This window comes from Ursus maritimus, unplaced genomic scaffold, assembly GCF_017311325.1.
Source record: "Ursus maritimus isolate PB19 unplaced genomic scaffold, ASM1731132v1 scaffold_18, whole genome shotgun sequence".
Lineage (NCBI taxonomy): Eukaryota > Metazoa > Chordata > Mammalia > Carnivora > Ursidae > Ursus > Ursus maritimus.
The window spans coordinates 57720889-57743174 of NW_024424230.1; the positions used below are offsets into that span (position 1 = coordinate 57720889).

Genomic DNA, 22286 nt, shown 5'->3' on the forward strand with positions numbered 1-22286 from the left:
CCTGTAGATGGCGCTGTCCTCCTTGCTGGGAATGGACTTCAGGTCTGTGAGCTCCAGGAACCGATCGTGGAAGTAGTGAAGGTGTAAAATGCATACCAACAGAAAGGAGGTTGGGATGAATATACGAGTGAATAGTTCTGCCACCGTAAACTGCTTTAAGCCAAGATCCTCAAGCCTGTGAAACAAAACAAAAAGAAATGAAACAAAAAGCAAATGCCTTTCTTAGGCAATGAGTGCACGTTCTTTTTGCTATAAATTACATCGCAGTCCTTCACTGTCCTGTTATGCCATTTCTTGCATTTCTCTCTCCCGCACGTTTGCTTTGGGTTTTGTCTCCATCAGTCCAACTGACCTGCTCTTACAGCGGTCAGTAACAACCTCAATACTGCCAAATTCAGTGGCTGCTTCTCTGTCTTTGTTTAATTCTGCCTCTAGTCCTTCTCGAAACAATTCTGGTCTTGGTGCCGCCACACTGGCCTGGTTTTTCTCTTCTGTCCCTGTCTCCTCCTTTTTCACTGGACCTCCAGATGTGAAATAGTCCCAGACTTCAGTGTTGAGTCTCTTCTCCAGCTTATTTTCCCCTAGATTATCTCACAAATCCCAGGGATTTATACACCATCTTAACACCAATGACTCAAATGTGCATTTACAACTCAGGCTTCTCCTGTGGACTCTCTCGTGCCCAAAAAACTACCAGAAGTTGTTGGGTTTTTTTCCCCACAGTTATTTCATATTAAGTGTCTTCCAAGCAGTGTTCTTGATTTCCCAGTTTCGCTCAGCTACGCTACTCTCCACCCCCGGCCCCCACGGGAGTCTTCCCTGGTACACCGTCTACCCTGCCTGTGCCACATTCTGAAATCAGGAAGTCTGTCTGTCTTTGCCTTCACATCGTATTCATTCACATTTCCTTCAGCCTCCTAGACATTTCTTGAAGCTGCCCACTTCTGTTATCCGTCTCTGTGCCCCCTAGTCTAGATGAAACCACCATCATTTCTCACGGGACCCCAGCTGTTGCCGGCTAACCCACCCTGTGGTTTCTATTCTCACCCTCTGACAGCACTTTTTTTTCAGACAGTCAAGAGTTCTTTAAAGACTTAAAAATTTCACCAAGAAAATAAATGCCAACACCACTACCTACGAGCCATGCACATCCCGGGTGCCTGGCTGCATTCTCCACCTCTGTTCAGTCCACTTGTCCCCCTTGCTCCCAGCAGGCGAACCTTCCTCTGCTTCCTCTTTCATGCCAGACTCAGTCTTATCTCAGGATCTTCACATTTGCTGCTGTCTTTACCTGGAATGCTTTTCACATCTCAGCTCCCAACTCACACACTTTTCTTAAGACAAGCCCTTCAGGTGTACTTTCAGGCACCTCCCCAGGGAAGCCTGTCCTGACCACTTCGTTAATAGTTTGTGTCCCCCACTGTTCACTGCCTCAGCCTCTTGTTTGTTTCTTTCACAGACTTGCCACAGTTTGTAATTAATTTATTTGCACATTAAGTAGGGTTTTTTTTTTTTTTGTCTCCTCCAGTAGAATATAAACTCTGCAGTGCTTAGACTCGGTCTGTCCTGCTTCCTGACATGTCCCCAGGCAGAGTCAGTGTCTGCCACATAGGAAATATTTGACAAATATTTGTTAAATAAATGTAAAAGACGTGTCAGCCTAGCTAGATGGCGAGTCTTTCCTTTTAAGCTTTTCTCTTAGCCACCTCAGTATATTCATTCAGCTCTGTGCCCAATTCTGGTAACTCATTTCAGAAGTTTACAGCAGCAAATCAGAAAAGGATACAGTTCATGCGCAGATCTATTACACACACGAACAATTATTTCGTCTTCATTAGTCTGCTAGCACTCTCTCTGTGGCGTCAAGTACTCCTTAGAATCTTCGCACCAGCTACATAAATGAGGAGAGGCTGCTACTTTATGTTATAGCCTATGAATCAACTCAACTGCTGAACTGAGCTTCAGTTTGGAAAGTAGAAGGCATGGCTGGTGAAGGACTAAGCAGGTATTTCACGTGAAACAGAAATTTTAAAAATGGGGCTGAAAATGAACTTTTCAGTCAATATTCATTAAGTACGTACTCTACGTGTCAAGTCCAGGACTTGGCAGAGAGACCACAGAATGACACTGATGACATCATGTTTTACTAAAACCTTCCCTAAATATGTTCGAACAATATGCATGCAAGTCTTCATCCCGTTTGTCATTTTCACAGCTGATTTTACACCAAATTTCTTACTTTTCTTTTTTCAGTCCAGTCATATTTTGCCACAAGCCTGGGAAGTTCTCAAACTGATATGTGTATATAAAGATAAGCACCAGCATAGTGTAAATAACCACAGACATCCAAAAGTATTTTAGGATTCGCCTCCACCATTCATAGTGCACCTGTGAATCAGATGTTAAAAAACAAACAAGAAAAAAGAACCGATTTAAAAAACCTTACAAAGGCATCTGGTTTATTTGAGTATGGTGGGTGATGATATTGACAAATACTAAAAAATCAAATGGATTTCACTTTTTGTTTTTGAGGCTCTATTCTTCATAGAGTCGGCTGGATCTGGACTGGAGTCTCAGTACTATGATAGTTGCTAACTACATTTTTGGGTAAGTTGCTGGACCATTTTGAGCTTCCCTTTCTTCCTCTGTACGTACCTACTTTGAGCGCTGATAAGAGGATGCACTCATCATATTTATAAGCTAGTCTATAGGAGCCGTTCAAGGAATGATATGGTCAATGTTGCCATCATGGTAGTTATTGCTGGGAGAAAAATTGCCTCCGTTTTGAAATTTCAGTATTTAAAAGTATTTCAAAACTTTATCAGTTTCAGCTGAGATCCTTTTAACTCTGCAGGTGAATTAGTGTAGTTGCTTTATGTGCTCTGTTGTTTGCCTGCAAGAAGGGTGTCCCGTTGCACTTGTTTCTATGACTGAGCTACCACTTTTCTGTAAGTTAGGGCTGAATTGGTAGAGAGGCCAACTCATTTTAGTGGGATCGTCTATAAATTCTAATGAATAAAATACTAAAGCAGTTCATGCACCATGCATATAGATAAGTATACACATACACAGTTTTCTGATTCTAGAGTCTGAAGTACAAGTGAACTAGATATCATCCCATATTTTAGATTATCTAGCCACTGTTCTTCAATGACTATTCAAAAATGCATATAATTAGACAGGGTTTTTTTTTTTTTTTAATCAAGAAGTTTTGAAAAACTCATGAACTCTTTTGTTTTTTTTACTTTTTAAGGGCCCCAAATTTTAAAATAACGAATAAGCTGAAGATAGTCATTTCCCCTTTCCTTCTTAATATGTAATGTTTGAACTGCCTTGATCACAGTAGGTAACATGTTCATGGGATTACAGTCATTTAGAATCTTGTCAAAGGAAGTTTCCATGTATTCCTGGGGCGGCTACCAGGATTAAAAAAACAGAGGACAATGGTTTACCTACCTGATACAAGGCCACACAGAACAGAAACAGCACCATGTAGATGATTTTGTACATCACAATTTTACCCTCGAAGCTGACGAAGAAGAACATTCCTCCACAGACGTATATCCAGTACTTGATGAACATGGCCACCACCAGATTGCCCAGCACTTTCATGATGTCCTGGTCATCGTCTTCTTCCTCTTCCTCTTCCTCTTCCTTCCTTCTCTCTTGCTTCTCTTCCTTGGCTTCCTCTTCCTCCTTCTCTTCGGCCTCTCCTTCCATTTGTATATCTTGCTCATCATCTTCAAAATAGAAGACTGTGCTGTTACACTTAGCTGGTTCCCCGCCTGGAGCCCAACTCCGACTGGGTGTGGTGGGGGCATGGAAGCAAATGTTCTATGTGTTACTCTGTGATTTGAATGATTTCAAACTGTTCCACTAACAAGGCAGCATTTATAATGAATCATAATCAAGTTTCATAACCTTCCTGAAATATAGTTTAAAAGATATGAACCTGGTAATATTTTATGCTCATCTTTTTATAATACCTAATTTCATTTCCAGTATCCAATGATAGCTTTAAATATTGCACAATCTAGAAAAGTTAAGTACAATAGTTCCCCTGGCTCCATTCCATGGTTTTGCTTTCCACTGTTTCAGCTACCTGGGGTCAACCACAGTCCGGAAGCAGATGACCCTCCTCCTGACACATGGTCAGAAGGTCAATAGCAGTCTAATGCCGTGTCACCTGCCTACGTCATTCAGTTCATCTCATTGCGTAGGCATTTTCTCAACTCACAGCGTCACTAGAAGGCTGAGTACAGCACGAGAAGATATTTTGAGCGACAGGGAGACCACATTCACATAACTTTTATTACCATGTATTATCATATTAGTTCTGTCTTACTATTAGTTGTTCACATCTTACCGTGCTTAATTTATAAATTAAACTTTATCATAGGCATGGATGTACAGGAAACGACACAGTATCATCAGGGTTCAGTACTATCTGCAGTGTCAGGCATCCACTGGGGTCTTGGAATGCATCCCCTGTGAATAAGGGGTCCCTGCCCACGACAATAACACAAATTAAAACGACTATATCAATTTCAAATTCTGATCGTTTCATGTCTCTGAAAGTGTGACCTTGGATAAACCATGTACCTTCTCCGAACCTGTTTCCTCTTCCCTTAAGTGGGAATCAGTTTTGTGAGGATCAAATGACAGTGCGTTTTCAAAAGCTCCTCGTGAGCTCCCGCGTTCGCACTAAATCGTCCCCACGGTTTTCCATCACTCCAGGTTAACACTCGGCTTTTATCTGGTCTGAAGCACAGAGGCTTTCTGATGTATGTGGGGTGCCCTCTCTTTGTAATTCTGCAGAGCACAAAACTCTCTAGTCACACTAATTTACCTTTTTCTTCGTTTTCCTGACTTCCGATTTTGATCTCAGATAAAAGCGCTTCCTTTTCTTGAAGAGCTTTTTGCTCGGTGAGGTGCTGCCTCAGCAAGAGCCAAAAAGTAATGGTGAAAAGTATCTGAAAGTAGAGAATTAGCAAAACAAGAATTAAGACACCCATTTGAAGTGTAAATACAATTCAACATACACAATGTTTTCTCCAGGCTTCAGCGGAAACACAACAAATAAGCCTCTCTGTCTGAGACAGCGTCGGGCAGCCACTGGGTTTCACCTGAAAGTCACTGGCTTTGGAATCCCCTTTGCTGAAGACACCAGCAAGCATGTCGACGGCCAGGAGGACATCCGGCAGGGCGCCGGGGCCCAGGGGAGGTGTCCCGACAGCCCAAACTACTTCCATCTGGGCCGGAAGTCAGCTTTGGCAACTGGTCTCAGACCCGGAGGTGCTAGTCCTTGCTTCCCTGTCCCAACTGTGACATAAGCACAATTGCAACAGGAAGACATACTTCTTCCATAATACTCGTTGACTCTGCAATGTTCCTTGGGATAAAGAATTCCACAGATGGGAAGAAGGTTTCATCCTGGAAAACAGAACCCTTGAATATCCCATTCATCTCCCAAAGCTGAAGGAAGAATTGTTCTAAGTGCCCATACTTGTATATTAAGGTTTTGTTGAGGGCTAGGAAAAAACAAAAAAACTGGTGTTTTGGGGAGCTCTTACTTCAGGGAATACAGGGCCTGGCACATCGTAGTTATTTCATGTTAGCTTTACTGCCGTACAATTTCCCCATTTAGAGTGTGCAACTCGGTGGTTGTTAGTAAAGTCACAGAGTTGTGCAGTCAATTGTAGAATATTCTCATCAGCCCAAAAGAAGCCCCAGAGCAGTGACCCCATCTCAGCTCACCTCAGCACTGGCCAACCACCAATGTACTTTCTGCCCCTACAGACTGCCCAATCCGGACATAGTATATGAATGGAATTACTTACTAAATATCCTTTGGTCGGTGGCTTCTTTTATTTGTGTCATGATATTTTCAAGGTTTATTCCTGCTGCAGCATGTGCTAGCATCTCACTTCTTTTATTATTGATGATATTCCATTGTACGGACAGACACATTTCATTTCTCAGTTGATGGGCATTTAGGGTGTTACATTTTTTTGAGGCTATTATGAATAACACCACTATGAGCATTCATGTGCAGGTTTTTGTGTGGACATAGGTTTTCAGTTCTCTTGGGCATAATACCTAGGAGTGGAATTGCTGGGTCTTATGGCAATTCTATGTTTCACCTTTGGAGGAACTGACAGACCGTTTTCCAAAGCAGCATTTTCCATGCCCCCCAGCAGTCTATGGGGTTCCAATTTCTCCATATCCTCACTAATACTTATTATCATTTGCCTTGTTTTTTTTTAAGATTTTATTTATTTATTTGAGAGGGTGAGTGAGACAGAAGGAGTTAGGGGAGGGAGGAGTAGAAGCAGACGCCCCACTGAGCAGGGAGTCTGATGCAGGGCTCGATCCCAGGACCCTGAGATCATGACCTAAACCTAAGGCAGATGCTTAACCTCTTGAGCCACTCAGGTGCCCCTCGTCTATCTTTTTGATTCTAGCCATCCTGGTGAGTGTGAAGTGGCATCTCATTGTGGTTTGTAGTAGGATTTGAATAAATATTAGCCAAAGACATGAAAAAAATAAATAGGGCAATGAATGGCTCAATTTTACTTTGAGTAACTGCCCACTTGACGATCCGTAAACATCCACTTCTCCTTTGCCTTCAGCATCAACCAGTCCCAATAAGCCTGGGACAACATGTTTAAGGCCTATGGAAATCAAGAACCAGAGTGCCTACACTTCTGAAAACCTAGCATTAAACTTCTGGGAGTCACAAAAAATTGAACTATAGCTGCAATTTGGGAAATAAATCTGTTTCTCTAATGCATGTCTAAAGAGCTTAGGAATACTCAGGAGCAAATGGGGCACCCTTCCTGGAAAAGGTGTGATTTACAAGCCCGGTTTGGAAGGCATGGTTGGTGTAGTTTGATGGAGTGGGGAAGACACTCTAGCAGCTAAAGGATGCTACCTAGGAGCTGAGTCTGGCTCCCCCAGATTAGTCAGACCTCTGAGGACCAGAGACATATTCTTTCCTTCTCTCATTTTCCATCACAGTGACCCATTCAGTACTCGGCAGTGTGTTTAATAATGTACTTTGACAAATGTCACCATGATAGAGATTTTATGATCTTGGGTTGTGTTGTTATCTATAATAGAGCCTTGCATTTTTTTAAGCTCCTGGGTACATTAAAAGTGCGGACCCTATTTTCTCCAGAATTACACTGAGTTTTTTTTACAATTATTTTCCCAAAAATGTCCCCCTACCCCAAGAACTGTTATTTAATTTAATTTAATTTAATTTAATTTAATTTAATTTTACTTTAGAGAGAGAGCGAGAGAGTGAGAGCACGAGTAGGGGGAGGGGAGGAGGGAGAGAGAGAAGCGATTCCCCACTGAGCAGGGAGCCTGACCAGGCGCTCAATCTCAGGACCCTGGGATCATGACCTGAGCCAAAGGCAGATGCTTAAACAACTGAGCCACCAAGGCGCCCCAGAGCTGCTCATTTTCGATTAGACAGGAGGTAGTTCAACCAGTTAGCTGGCATACATTTTCAGATGTCCCACCAATATTCCGAGTCAGGCTGAAACTGATTTGCATAGTCAGAAGATGAGGTTTTGAATTTCTCTTAAAAAGTAAAGACTAACTTACCAGTTTTGGGTGTGTGTTTAAGGGGAAAGTCAGGGAGGGAGAGAAGGAGAGGGAAGAGTGTGAGACAAAGGTGACTTGTCAGTGAAAATATTCTGTGGGACTGTCAGCATGGAGTGCGGTTTGAGAGAGAAAAGAAGAAAGTTGCCATGGTCTGTGAACTCAGGGGATTATGATCTAATTTCTGTCATCACTATTCACCTGTTAAGAGTTTTTCCTTTACCCCAACAGCCTTCACTAAAAGTCTGTTATGAGAACTAACCCTTGGTATCTACTAGCACCCCATTCATGCCTGGTTGCCTTGGATACGGGGTGTCTGGTAACCTGTAAGAAAGGTGCTTGCTCTCAGGAAAGGTGCGTTTCATGTGATGTAAATTGATGTCTCTTTCAGAGAGTGATTCTCTGCCTAGAGGAGAAAGGTGTTCAAGGCTCATGGAGTATTGTCTCAGGACTGCTTTCACTGTCTTAGCACAATGTCATCAACCCAATAGGCATGTGTGTTTAGAGTCTGCCATGCTGTCCACACAACAGAAAGGTTGGGACATATAATCTTCTGAAGTAAAAGCTATTAAAATGGACCATGAAAATAATGAGTACTGAAAGATCATGGACCTTGTCACTACAAATGAAGGTATATCATATAATCTGCAGAAGGAAAAAAAATAAGTGCCATACTTAATTTTTGCTGCTAACAATATTTTTTAAGGCATAATTGAAGGAAAATGTTTTTACTAGTAATCGGTGATTATCTATAACAGCAATGTGTTCAGCCTGTTTTGAAAATGGAGATCAAAGAAAGCCCTCAAACCCCTGGATACATTTTACACTGTATTTTCCTATTTCCCCATGTTATTTCTACTATACTGTAATTGACATTAAAATATAACAGACTATATTTTTCCTTTCAGTGGAAAGCCTTGTTATTTTAAGTACAATCTAAAAGCACAGTGTAATATTTATTCGAGTTTAAATTATAGAGACCGCTAAGCAATATACATTATTCCTTAGAGTTTTTAATCTATTCATTTTTGTGAAGCACTGAATATGTGAAACCCATGTGAGTAAGTCTGTGCTTGGATATGCTTATCATGATTATTGTGGATTTGTTTCAATGTTTTGTTTTCTTATTTTCCTATTCACTTACCTTTGAGGCAAGTTCTCCTGGCTCTTTCTTTTCCAAAAATCCTGGGACTTTTTTAATTTCAGGAAGTTCAAAACTCCATATATACTGTAGTATCAGCAACAGATTTCCATAGACAACCATGAAAGGAGAGCTGATCATGGCATATTTTCTTCTGTTGCGAATCATCCAAAGCGTGCATGACCAAATCAACAACACAAAAGTCAACCAGCTGTGATAGGTGATGCTCCAAGCCTCAAGGGAGAAGGGAAGAGACAACACAACGGCGATGAGTACAACGTAGAGTCCCCCACTCTGCTAAGTCAGAAGTTATCTAAAAGGAAAATGTCAATAATATTCAGTCCAGGGAGAAGAGAGAGTGGTGAAATCACGGAGAGACGTCCCAGCCTGGGGCATAGGGATGAACTGAAGAAAAGACTGATCTTGCTGAGAAGAACATTGTTTTATAACTTCCTGCAGGGAACAGAGCCAAGGGCACGGGTGTCTTCTTTCCAAATTTTTTTCCCTTTAGGTATAAAAGTCTTCATCTTCACCCTACTTTACAGTATTAGAAGCAACTGTAAGTGCTTTATCCCTTCTTTTTCCAAACTAGCTTCGGAGTGATTTAAGTTATTTAAGAGTGCCAGGTAAATGTGGCCATAGCTCTGCTCTGAAATGGAAATGTGGGTATCACTAGGGTAAGCACACAAGTCAGGCCTCAGAGATCACTCTGGGATGATCCAAGAAGATGTACACCGCAGAAATTAGAATATTTACACAAGGAAGTTGTGTCTTTGGCTTCTGCTCATTCCAAACAATCAGTTTCTGTAAGGGGTAGGACTGAAGAGCCATCCGACTCTGGACAAATGATATATCTCCTTCTATTCACATGAAACTTGCAAAGAATCAGAAATGTATCTCAAAGGGCAGCTACCGGAACAATACATAAATCAGGCTCAAGACTATTACTAACTTCCCGAAATCCATCCTTTCTTACCGTGATCTTTGATACTAAATCTTTGTAAAAAGACGTTTAAAAGCATTTTCTAGATATGTTTGATGCTAATTGAAATCAATTGTATTCCTGAATATCATGAATTACCAAGAGTTAGTTGTAAAGTCTAAAATGATTTACAATTCTCTTTCGCTTCTGGAAAATAGATAAATATTAAGATAAATGAAGTCAGCATGGAACAAATATTTCCCCTCAGCAATTTGCAAATTTGTCCTGAAGGGCAGCTAACTTACTTTTTAAGTGGTGAGTTATTTAAAATTTTTGGTTGAAACATATGATAAACATAAACTGGAAATTAAAATTGCTTTTATTAAAATTAGATTAGTGACTGATAACTATTAGCAAGGCTGAATTATTTTCATGAAAATACAATTTCTTGGAAATATCATTTATCAAAAGTTAGGTAACATTTAAAGCTTTTGCATTTGGATTAAGTAGTGTATTTAACACATTTATCCCAGTATGAAATGGAGGTGTGACTGCCAGTTTTTGCACATCACCCAGGAGAATAATCTTCAGAGATATTATCATTCTAACAGATTTTTCCCCCTCACCACCCAGCACACTATTCTTGGGAAGGTGAGGGTGATAGAGGAAGAAAAACAAGTTATGAGGATTTTTTTAAACCTCTTTCCTTTTTAGTGTCTAAGTCACCTATGCCTTTCAGTCGTGTTAGTTGGGATGCTTCTGCATTATGTTCAGTTTCCAGATTGTCTGATAGTGTAGTAAATTCGTACTTCGTAGTCTTGAATAAATATGTATCATTCTAACAGACTTGGCTCCTCTGGACTGCCCCTTCTGTCTGTGATTAAAAATCTGCTGCAGTGGGGTGCTTCCATGGAAGGCAGGCACTCTTAGAAATATTAATATTATGGCTCCGTTTGAACAATGAAAATGGCACCAGACAAGGGCACATCTTTAATGAAGGATCTGCTCTGTTATGTTGTTTTTACAATAGATTTTTTTCTACTAAGTAGCAAAATGTGTATTCCAAATTTTTTTTAAAAGCTCTATTTCTTTACAAAGAAGACCAAACTAGGGGCACCTGAGTGGCTCAGTTGGTCAAGCATCTGCCTTCAGCTTGGGTCATGATCTCAGGGTCCCCCTGCATCAGGTTCCCTGATCAGTGGGGAGTCTGCTTCTCCTTCTCCCTCTGCTTCCCCCCCACACTTGTGCACACTCTCTCTCAAATAAATAAAATCTTGGAAAAAAAAAAGAGCAAACTTAACTGGCTTATTTTTAGGAAGAGAGAAGAAAAGTGTATATATACTCTTTTGAGTTTAGAATCAGAATTGTAAATTGCATTTATATTTGATATTTTAAAATTAGAATTTTGTTACAGTTTAAATTAGAGGTTCATATATCAAAAGATCAAAAAGGTCAAAAAGTACCAAGAGCACAGAATTATATTATTTAAAGAATAGAGTTTCCAATTACTAAGTGAGCCATCTTTAATTCCAAAGAGCTTTCTCTTTGCTAGCCCTCTCTCAGATGTGCAGTTGTCCTTACTAGAAGCTGAAGTTGACTAAACATGCAGGTGCATTTGGAAATCTTGAGGGAGTGCCTGGAGAAATATTGTTTAGGTATTTTCACCATAGGGGTATAGAATATTTTCATTTTTTATCATCAAAGTGGTCATGGGATCTCACAATTGACCACAACATATGGAAGAGTTATTCATTTTTTTTAAAGGATTTTATTTATTTATTAGACAGAGAGAGCCAGAGAGCACAATGGAGGGAAACAGCAGAGAGAGTGGGAGAAGAAGGCTCCCCGCTGAGCAGGGAGCCCAATGCGGGGCTCGATCCCAGGACACCAGGACTATGACCTGAGCCAAAGGCAGATGCCCAACCAATTGAGACACTCGGGTGCCCCAATATGGAAGAGTTTTGTGTTAGATAAGTGTTTTCCAAAACAAGCTTATTTTTAGGAAGGTTACAAATTAGACTTTCTTTTATCTTCTATCTCCAGGCCAAAGGACTATTTTTTTTGAAGTTGTGATGCTGGAGATGGAAGACATACCTAGAAGTGAGTATAAACATGCATCAACTGAGCGCTCACAATCAGAAAAGCTCTTGCGAACTCTAGTTGCTTGATGATCATACCGGTAAAAATTTATTGCAGCTAAAGTGGAGTAAAGTCTCACTCAAATTTAGGGTAAGATGTGAATGTAACCCTCACTGTCTGAAGGAAATAAAAGCAGTCTATGTTAATCTTGGACACCTTCAATACCACACAGAAAAACTATGCAATAGATCCTTTATTTTTTTAAAAAAAATTATTATTATTATTATTATTATTTTAGAGAGGGAGAGAGAGAGTAGGAGGAGGGCAGAGGGAGAGAGAGAGTCTTAAGCAGGCTCCACACTCAGTGCAGAGCCTGACACAGGGCTCGATCTCACAACCTTGAGATCACGACCTGAGCTGAAATCAAGAGTTGGATGCTTAGCCAACTGAGCCACCTAGGTGCACCACCAATAGATCTTTTTAAACTGGCAAAATAGGGAACAGTCTCATTTGACAGGCTAATTTGAGAGAAACGTATTAATATTTAAAAGGAGGTTAAATAGATCACAGCACGATTTTGAAATCTGTAGTATGAAGAGCCGAGGAGAAATAAACATAACCAACCATTCACAGCAAAGACATTAGGAAGATTAGATATTTGTGCCAGCCACAAGAGGATGGTGGGGCATTCGTTGAGCATGCTGGCAGTCCCCTTTCATACATACCATCATGGCAATAAGGGCACAGATGTAACTTTGTTTCATAATAAACTGGAACACAGAGACCATGGCATGAACTTTAACACTTCGTTTCTCCTCACGGCTCCTTTCCTCCTCAAATTCCTCCTTCTCATCCTCATCTTCTTCTTTCTTTTCTAGATAGAGAAATAATTTATATATAACTTAATGCTAATACATAAATTCTGGATAAATGTCCCCAGCACTACAGCACATACATGGTTTTAGCAGAGACTTTTATTTAAGACTTCAGAGATTATTTCCAACTAACAAAGCCCTCAGAATTCAAACAGATTCAGTAAGTGCTGCCTGGTCAGTGTAATGGAATCCTGCACTCAGAAATCCCAGAAAGAAAATTTCCATTTAAGAGAGTGTGGAAGGTAGCCTCTAAGATGTTTCTCAATTCTCCCTACCTCCTGATGTTCATGCCTTTGTGTAGTTCTCTCCCCTTGAGTGTGGGTGGGACCTCTGATGAGCTGCTAACAAATAGGAGGGATGAAATATGACTTCCAAGATTAAGTCTAAAGAGATTGTGGCTTCTGCCTTGGGCACTTTCTCTCATTTTCTTGCTCATTCTGAGAGAAGCCAGCTGTCACGTTGTAAACTGCCCTGAGAAGAGGCCCAGGTGGCAAGGAACTGGTGTCTCTGGTGAGCACTCAGGAAGACCTTAAGGCCAGTCAATAAGTACGTGGGTGGGTGTGAAAGCAGATTCTCCTCAGGCGAGCCTTCAGATGAGACCACAGCCTGAGCCAGCGGCTTATCTACAACCTCATGGAGACCTTGAGCCAGAGAAGCCCATCCTAGTCACAACCAATCCCTGCACCACAGAAACTGTGACAGCAAATGTTTTAAGCCACTGGGTTTGGGAGTAATTTGTTATTCTGTAATTGATAACTAACACAAACAGTATCTGGAGTACGATATAGTCAAGGTGCAGAAAGCCAATCAAGCAACCAACTGACCAACGACTTTGTCTGCATGAGCTCAGTAGCCCATAGTTTCCTTTTAGGTCATGCTGAAGCAGGAAAGTCATACTAAGGACGGAAATATCACATCAAAAGCAGGAGAAAGTGTGGAGGGCTGAGGAGAAGAGGACCAGCAATGGGACAATACTGGCATAGTGGTGAGAGAAGGATTTCTCCTCAGGACCCTCTCCCACATGTCAGGAAAACTAATTTGATTTCAAAGATGAAGTAATGAGTGGCACACTTATGTGAAATGTCCTTTCTGTCCTCCTGCTCGAATTAAATGGGCTACATGTGAGCAGGTCACATCAGGGAGTGGCTATGCACCATGAAGAGGAAACATAAACCACCAAAAAACCCAGCGTGCACAGCACCTTGCGCAGCCTCCAGAAGTGAGCCTCCCTCTAAGTGAGGTGGTGGTATTTGCTTGTGCAGAAGCCCACTGCCCCCCACCCCTCCAATGCTGGGACTGGGGTCTATAAGGGGAAGTCCACAGGCTGGAGATAGTGAGGAAAAAACTGAGTCTGATGCATTTTACAGTTCCTGGTGCTATACATCTGGTTGTAATGCTGTCTGGATATATGGATTCAAATTTAAAAAATAACTTTCCAGCTTTTGTTTTACCTTTGAAAGTTCAAATTATGATGTGAGAATGTGTGAGTTTGCCCTGTTAGCAGCCAAATTCTGTTAATTTCTCTTTATGTTAAGTCATAAAGAGAAAAGAATAGAAAAGATACCTGGCTGTGACCTGAGTGTTTCAACCTCTAGAAGTCGCAAATGCTGGTTTTTGGGCCCACCCTTTGTGATTCTGATGGCAAAACATTGAAGAGCACATTTTAGAAAGTACGGTACTTCTTTGAGCTATTCGATAAGTGAAAACCTTGGTTTAAGCCCAACTTACAAAAAACACATGTATGTCGGAAGCAGAAACAGGTATTAACTCATGGAGTCTGGTGCTCCGTGGAGCCGGCAGGTGTTACCTGGGGCTGGGAGGATGGGCAGGGCTGCTGGCCTAGGGACCTGAACTCAGACCTTACTGAGGAAGGCTGCAGAGTGTGACTAAACCTTTGTACTGCTCAGTGGATGCCAGGTCAGGGGCAACTGCAGGGCATGCTGATTACACAGAACATCACAATTGTAGTTTTTCATTTTCATAAAGAATTATGAAAAAAATACATTAAGCTCAATGTATCAATAATGAAGGCTGGATAGTTGCTCAGTTGCTGGCCCTTTACTCAAGGTAGGATCATGGGTAACAACTCTATGTTTAAGAAAACACCTGCATGTAGTCTGTCTCCCCCCCCCCCCAATAGTAAACTTAGTTAATTCTGGCTCTATGAATTGGTGACAGGCGTGGTCTCTGTCAGGGCAGTGACAACAGCGGTTCAGTCAACATTTGCTTTGCAGGAATGAGGGGCACTAGTGTTGCCAGATATTCACATTGTTCAAGGGATCCCAGAAACTTCCATATCTCAGTCAGAGCTGCACTTTTAAAATGTTGGTTACTTTCTTTCACTTTAGAAAATACTGCGGCGGCCAACAAAACAAAACACAACCCAAGTCACAGTCACCAATTTGTCATCTCTAGTAACCGCCTGTTTCCCTTCAACATAATAAACTGAGAGAAACGACAAAAAAAGGCCTAGTACAAGTTTTGACCCTCCCTCCCCTCCTTTTTTTTTACTAGACAAGAAGAACTCTTTCTGAAAACATTCATCCATTAACCAGAAAAACTGGCCATAATTACAATATCAAATTCTAGAAAGAACACAACACACATATACACATAGATTTAGCAGCATAAATAAGTTGCCATGTTTAAAATATTTTTTTACCTTTTATTTTTCAAAATTTGCCCCAATTATACCATTTATTTTGTATAGAAGGATAAACTACCCATTGCAATATGCTGGGGCAAAATACAGAACTGAAGGAAATGAGCTTCATGATACTGACCATGGAAGACAACACCTTGGTTAGAAAAATAGAACCCACACAATAAACGATGGGACACAAAGAGACGCCGGGTGGATGCCTGAGAGGAGGCAAAGCAGCAGAGAGGGCTCCTTACCTGAGGAGTCTTCGGAGGGCTCCCACCGGTACTGCGGGGTGGAGTACAGGTCGGCTTTGGCAGGGCCGTTCTCTATGGGCAGACTGGGGTGGATGGTGTGGTAGTCTACAGGATTGCCGTTCACGGTCACCAGCAGGCCCTGGCAGGGGAGCGCGGGGCAAAGGCACACCTGTGACAGCGGCTCCGGTTTTCAGTGTGGACACACTGCCTCCTTGCCTTATGCTAGCTAGGCAGAGCTCTACAGTGAAGAGCTGACTGCGAGCTGAACAAGGCCGCCAATCACCCACTTTAGCAAAACGAATTGTGTACATTCCTCTGTTCACATCTATTTTCCAGAGTGGTCCCACTGATCTTCTCGTGCTTCTGCTAAACACCATGCAAGGCACCCTCTGTTCTCAGTACCAAGTGTAAACCCTGGAAAAGGCTGCCTGAGGATTCCTGATCTGGTTGATCTCCTCTCCAGCCTCTGTTCTTATGAACTCTCCTCCCAGCCCTCCCTCCAGCTATTGGAACTCTCAACCTTTCCCAGGCCCCAGCCAGAGCACCCCTGCCTTGGCCCCTCCTCACCCTGCCCACAAGCCAGTGCAGCTCTGCAGATGACTAGACTAACACAGTCTCAGGTTAGCTGGCACCCCCTCGGGGATCTTTGCTGATGCTGCCAGCTTGCAATTTCTGTGATGAAACACTTCGTACACCAAGTACAATTTCTTGTTTTTTTCCCTTTCTCTTTGGCTTTATAATATAAATATGTGTGTGTGTGTGTGTGTGTGTGTGTGTGTGTCCATGAACATGCAAGACCTCCTATTCAAATTATGTAATAGGGCTATCTGCAGAGCAAAATGCTTTTAAAAACCCTCCAATGTGGCTTTTAAAAGTTTAAATACATTCTGGATGACTATAGTCGAGCTCATATTATATGAATTATTGTTATAACAGCAATAAACCTATATAATTTCTACAAGAAAAATATTCAAAAACTTAGGGAAATTTTATAGATCATTAAAATATACTGAAAGGAGCTAATTCCATTTGTATCACTTCCACACCACTTACACAAGCATAGATGATAATTCTAAGAATATACTAACATCAGATGGTTTGTAGTCATCTTGGGTCATGGATAAAAGCTGCAAAAAGCAACGCAGGACAGCAATGTTAATTTGTAAGCAAAAAGCACTGCAAAGTTTATATATATCTGTAACGTTTTACTATGCACATACCCATTCATTCAACTAGCTAGGTGCTAGTATGTTAAAATTGCCATGCAAAATATAAAGGGACAAATAATTGAACTGGATGTTATTATAACTGTTTTCCAGCTTCTGATGTTAACTTTTAATTGTGACAGGAACTAACCAGTCATAAGCCACATGACTACAAAAGTTGATCATATTTTTTAACTGTTTTGTTTTAATAGAATAAGCTGCCTCATTTAATACTCCCAGAACACTTGAGACCTCTGCAGAATTTTGAAAATATTTACTTTTTAAGAAACAGAAGTTTCATACTAAAGAAAAATTGATTTATAATGCAGGTTGAGATTATTTTAAGATTTACATATTGTCTACGACAAACTAAATATTACATGACTATGCTTTTAAACTATATTAGCCAGGTGTTTTGGACCCCCCCACAAATAATAAGTACTTTTTCTGCTAATGGTTCTCCAACTTTTTTGGATCAGGACTCATTTATAATCATAAAAAACACTGAGAGTCCCAAAGAGTTTTAGTAGGTCCTGTCTATCAATATCTACTATACTAGAAATTAAAATTGAGGCCTTAAAAATATTTATTAGTTCCATTAAATTTTCCTCAAAACTTAAATGTTCACATAAATCACTTTATTCAAATAGCTATATTTAAAAAACAAACAGTGAAAAAAGTAGTATTATTTTAAGCTTTTGCATATCTTTTTAATACCTGGCTTAAAAGAAGACAGCTAGATTCTCCTATCTGTTTGTGCATTTAATCTGTTGTATTATGTTATTCTGGCTGAAATATATGAAGAAAATCTGGCTTCACCAAGCTTTGTATTTGAAAATGAAAGTATTTCAATTGGCTAGCCAGATAATTGTGGACAGTTTTTTGTTTTGTTTTGTTTTGTTTTGATACTACACCAAACTCAGTGAGTGATAGTAACCTGAAGATCAGCAGCTAGTGGGATCTGAGATTGTATCAGTGAAAGTTTCACACTTGGTTACATTAAAATCCACTGCTGTATCATGTGTTGGTGATTTGCCTCAATGAGTTACACAGTCTACCAAATACTGACATATTTCATTACACAAGATTTAAAAAGCACATTTGTTAATACAATCTCACCACTGATCTCATCAGGGAGGCCCTCAAGTATGGGGAAGTTTTCAAGCTCTGAATAGTGGATACAAGTTTTCTAATATTCTAATTTTCGCTCAAAAGTTCAAATTTTACCATTGGCAACAAATGCTGTCAGTTATTTGCCTTGAAATGATGGGCTCACTTCATTTACTTGCCAGGAATTCTCTGCCAAATACCCATCTCTGAATACCCAGAATCTGTCCACTAGTGGCTCTTTCCAGGGGCTATGGTGTGCGGTGGGCTACACTTAGTTCAGCTCACACTTCCTACACCTGGCCAAGTGCTTTTCAGCAAGACGTCATCACACTTTCACACGTGGTACTCTGCGAGACTTCCCATTTTGCCACACAGGATATTAAAAAGACGGTGAACTCCAAAGTGGAGATTTAAGAAAACGGATAACTAGTTTTGGCCCATCAAGGATATTCTTAAGTGAACTGGCCTGGCTGCTTTGTTTTCTCTGATTGCATGGCCATGAAGGGCAGGGCTGTGGGGATTCCTGCCACCGCCTGGGTTTGCTTTGTGCTTTTGTATCAGCAGAACACATGTCAGCACAGTGAAAGAAGGCACCTATTTTAAATATTATTTTAAAAAGAGTTTGAGCTTGTGGATCACTGTGAGGGTCTCAGGAATCCCCAGAGGTCCACAGACCTCCATTTGAAAAATTCCTGAGCTATCCTCGATGGCTGTCTGTCATTTAGTAAAAGAAGCTGTATAATCTGACACAGGGCGTGATGAGAGAGAAAGGCCCCTAGAAATCCTCAGACATTTTAGGGCACCACATGTGCCCGCAAGGCCATCTACCACCTAAGCCAGCTCATTCATTGTTTTACTCTCTCTCAGCACATGGCAGCCATGCTTAGAGTAAGGCCACGTGCCTTAGAGAAACTCACCTGCCACCAAATAAATCAGAGAATCTACTCCTCAAGTGTCTAACATACCACCAAGCAAATGCTTTGTATTTATTACAACATTGCCAATGGGCATTTTTAATGAGTCAATATAGCACTGAGTTGAGTCCAACATGGTCAATAAATGCTCAAAGGGTTACATTAATTACCCATTGTGACTCACTTTTCCTTGTCAATCCATACTGTTGCCTCAGAGTAGTAAGAGATGCTTAATCATATTCATATAGACTGTTTTGTTCTTCTCTAAGTGGTTACTTGAGTTATTATTGCAGCTGGGTATCCAATGAAGTGAAATTATTTTCTGCAACATATTTTACACTGAGACTTTCCCTGCCCCGTGCTAACAGTTGCTTTGTTATTTTTGTTTGTTCTAAACACAAATATATTTTTAATTAAATCTTTCTTTTGAGGACTAAGAGACTGCACAGAAAGCACTGAAATATAAAACGGTGTTCTCACAGGGTATGGTGGAACCATATATTTCCTTCAGAAGCAGTCGGTTCCCCTCTCTGAATACAGCTCTCTGTAACTGAGACATCAAAATAAGACTATTTCTATAAACTATGAGCAATCGAGTTTGCATATGATACATGATTCATATTCAGCAATATAACACAAAAGAAGCAAAATAAATTAGGAAATGGAAATTGCTTTCTTGTGGCTTACTTTTCTCTCGTCAGTTGGGTAATGGGTGGCATACCACAGGCTCCGCCTCCTCTCAGCTGTTATTTGGATGGGGCTACAAGCCAAGGCTCTGTCCTCTTCCTTGGTCCTGTCATCCTGCACCTGAGACACAGAATAACCCACAGGACCAGCTCTGCTTCCAAGAGCAGTTCCCTCAGTGGCCTGAGTGACCAAGAGAAAGTTTTTCATCTGTGCCTTGATAATGATCAATTTTTTTAATTAATGTATATGATATATGGGATTTCATCAAGACACTTTAAGAATGACACCAGTGCTACCCTGTAAGTGCTCAGCACATCAATATTACATCCTGACCCCTGCTAATCCCTATAATTACAGAGATATGCTCTCATGTGAAATACTCACAGCTTCCCACTGTGTATTCCAAACTATACTACGCAAATGGCTCTTAAAGGAAGAACTTCCGAAAAAGTGCTCAGTGGACTGTGTAACCCAGCCACAGGCAATCTTTAATTAAGAAGAAATTAAGTAAGGACAGAATCATCTAGAGCTTACACACAACAGTAAGGAAGAACATATGTAATGCACAAAACCATCACCTTGCCTTACGGGACACTGGCCTAAATTAGACAATTGGTCTAGAAGAGATACAAAGAAAAAGAGAGAGAATAGGGGCAGAATGTCCTTGGGTGCTTTTGCATGGTTTCCCAAAAAAAAGGTGCTCCAACAACAAAAAAAGGCATTAAACACCACTGATACTGGAGTGCAGGAAGGGAACTTAAGAGTCTTGGTGCCCAATTTCTGGGTTCCAGTGTGCCAGGGTAGAGCACCCATGGGGAGTACCCAAATGCCCTGGGTGGGAGTTCATGCTTGCCAGGTGGGAGCCCATATAATAGTTAACGCTCGACACTTGCTTTTCTCTCTCTCTCTCTCTTTCTCTCTCTCTCTTTCTCAAACATGCATTATAGACTTTCACCTCTGAACCCACATTTGCTGGCTGGCATTTTTTATGAAATGTGCCAGGTCATCTGGAACTATGATATAATCAGCCACCTGTCTTCCATCATTGCCTCAATGAGAAAGTGCTGTGTCCCAGCCCATTTAAAATATTGGCCACCTGAAATGTTGACGCTGGTATGAATTAGGCCCTGTTCTCCACACGCCCCTCTAGACATTGCAGTCTGTAAGACTGCTGTTAACTCTCCTTTCTTTTGTCCCCAGAGGGCCCGAGGCTGAGGAAGCCGAATGTCTCGTGGGCCTGAGGGGCTGTAACCCAGCCTTCACCCATATGGCAGCATGGCGACAGGGGTACACAAGTCCTTGGCATTCTGTGGGGCTGCCTGAGCTCTCACAGAGCAAGTGAAGAACACCTGGAACTCTTATTAACTTGGATGGCTTAAAGCAATTTCCATCCCTTGTAAGACATTGTTCAGAAGCCATTCCCATAATATATTTTAATTTCTTTGGGATACACTTTTATTTGCACATATGTGCACATCCCTTACCTTCTGTGTGTTTATGGAGGAAGTGAACACAATGACTTCACTTTAAAGCATTTTATGGGCACACACAAATTTTGGGAGCGAGTTGGAGAAAAATATAACACAAAATGATTGGGATTTCTTATGACCCCATAAAGCATTTTGTTACATGCAGCTGCCATCAGTGGGCCCACAGAAAGATGCCATATTGAGAATCCTGTGAACAAAACTGCCTCTGTGGCCCTCATCACCCGGGCCTGTCTGCCCAGTGGGGAGGAGATGTCACATGGGAGGGAGGACAGGACAGAGCCCCATTTCTGCAGGGAGCACTTCTGGGGAGGGATGAGGACATGCATCTCCCCTGGTTCCATTGTGCTATCTGACTCAGATCCCATTTACTTGTTTTGGATGGCTTTTTCTCTTGCAGAATGTCCAGTTCCTCTGAGTGAGGCCCTTGCCTATGGGCAATGCTCTATCCCTGGCCCCCAGCTCAGCGTCTGAGATAGTTGACTTTCAATAAATATTTGCTGTCTGCCTGTGAGGCTGCATGAGTGAATGTGTGCGCAACAGTCTTGCGGGTGTGAACACAGAAAAGGCCCTAATCTAGAAGTGATAGGAGAGGACGAGTGACTTCATGCAGCCATGCTCATTAGGAATGGCTTCTCAGGTGTGGACGCTCCCCTGGCAGGTGGTGGATGAGAGCTGTGACAACCCTCGCCTACACTACTTTCCTCCCTCGTGTGACGAAGCTACCTTAGGGCTGAGTTTCTTAGAGTCAATTAGGGGAAGAAATGAAAGTGGCTGGCGTTTTCTCTCACCAAAAGGGAAAAGAGAGAAGCTACCCAGGCTCTCTGGCCCTGCCCTTAAAAGTTCCATGTACCGTGTTAAAACCCCCATGGGAATAAACCAGTTCTCTGTCAAGCCGAGAGGAAACCCCCTAGTCCCCACGCCTCACAGTGGGGTACTCAGGAGGCTCCAGGCACCATTGAGAATTGGGGTGTCCCTATTCCATCCTCAGATGTTAGAGGTCTGAGAAGTTTCTGAAACTCCTGTCACCATGGTAACAGGCTGGGTAGTCCCTGAAGCCCTAGCTTTGTTGTCAAACTTGGGTTTGAAGCTGATTTCTACCGCTCAGACGAATTTACCTCTCTAACCTCATTTTCCTCATCTCTAGGATGGGTACAATACCTATTCTTCAGAGTTATGTAGTGCATGTAATGAGATAATATATAGGAACAGCCTCGCCTATGGCCTGGTACTCAGTACGTGCTCAATAAAAATGTCTTCCGTTCTCCTCACCATTGACCATTCCTGCCAACACATGGTGATATATCGAAGGGAAACCAGGCTTTGGTCTAACAGCATCTGTTTTCACACCATGCTC

General features: G+C 41.5%; 1 protein-coding gene across 1 annotated transcript in view; it reads right to left on the reverse strand.

Moving 5' to 3' along the window:
• The window catches only part of PIEZO2 (piezo type mechanosensitive ion channel component 2), a 441880-nt gene that overhangs the window by 100413 nt on the left and 319181 nt on the right, over positions 1-22286 (reverse strand). The window contains exons 9-17 of the mRNA XM_040632733.1: positions 19443-19562; positions 16615-16653; positions 15527-15665; positions 12479-12627; positions 8756-8986; positions 4850-4973; positions 3457-3740; positions 2240-2388; positions 2-175 (exon numbers count right to left, since the gene is read on the reverse strand). Coding sequence (XP_040488667.1) covers positions 2-175; positions 2240-2388; positions 3457-3740; positions 4850-4973; positions 8756-8986; positions 12479-12627; positions 15527-15665; positions 16615-16653; positions 19443-19562 — 1409 coding nt within the window. The remainder of the gene's footprint in view (position 1; positions 176-2239; positions 2389-3456; positions 3741-4849; positions 4974-8755; positions 8987-12478; positions 12628-15526; positions 15666-16614; positions 16654-19442; positions 19563-22286) is intronic.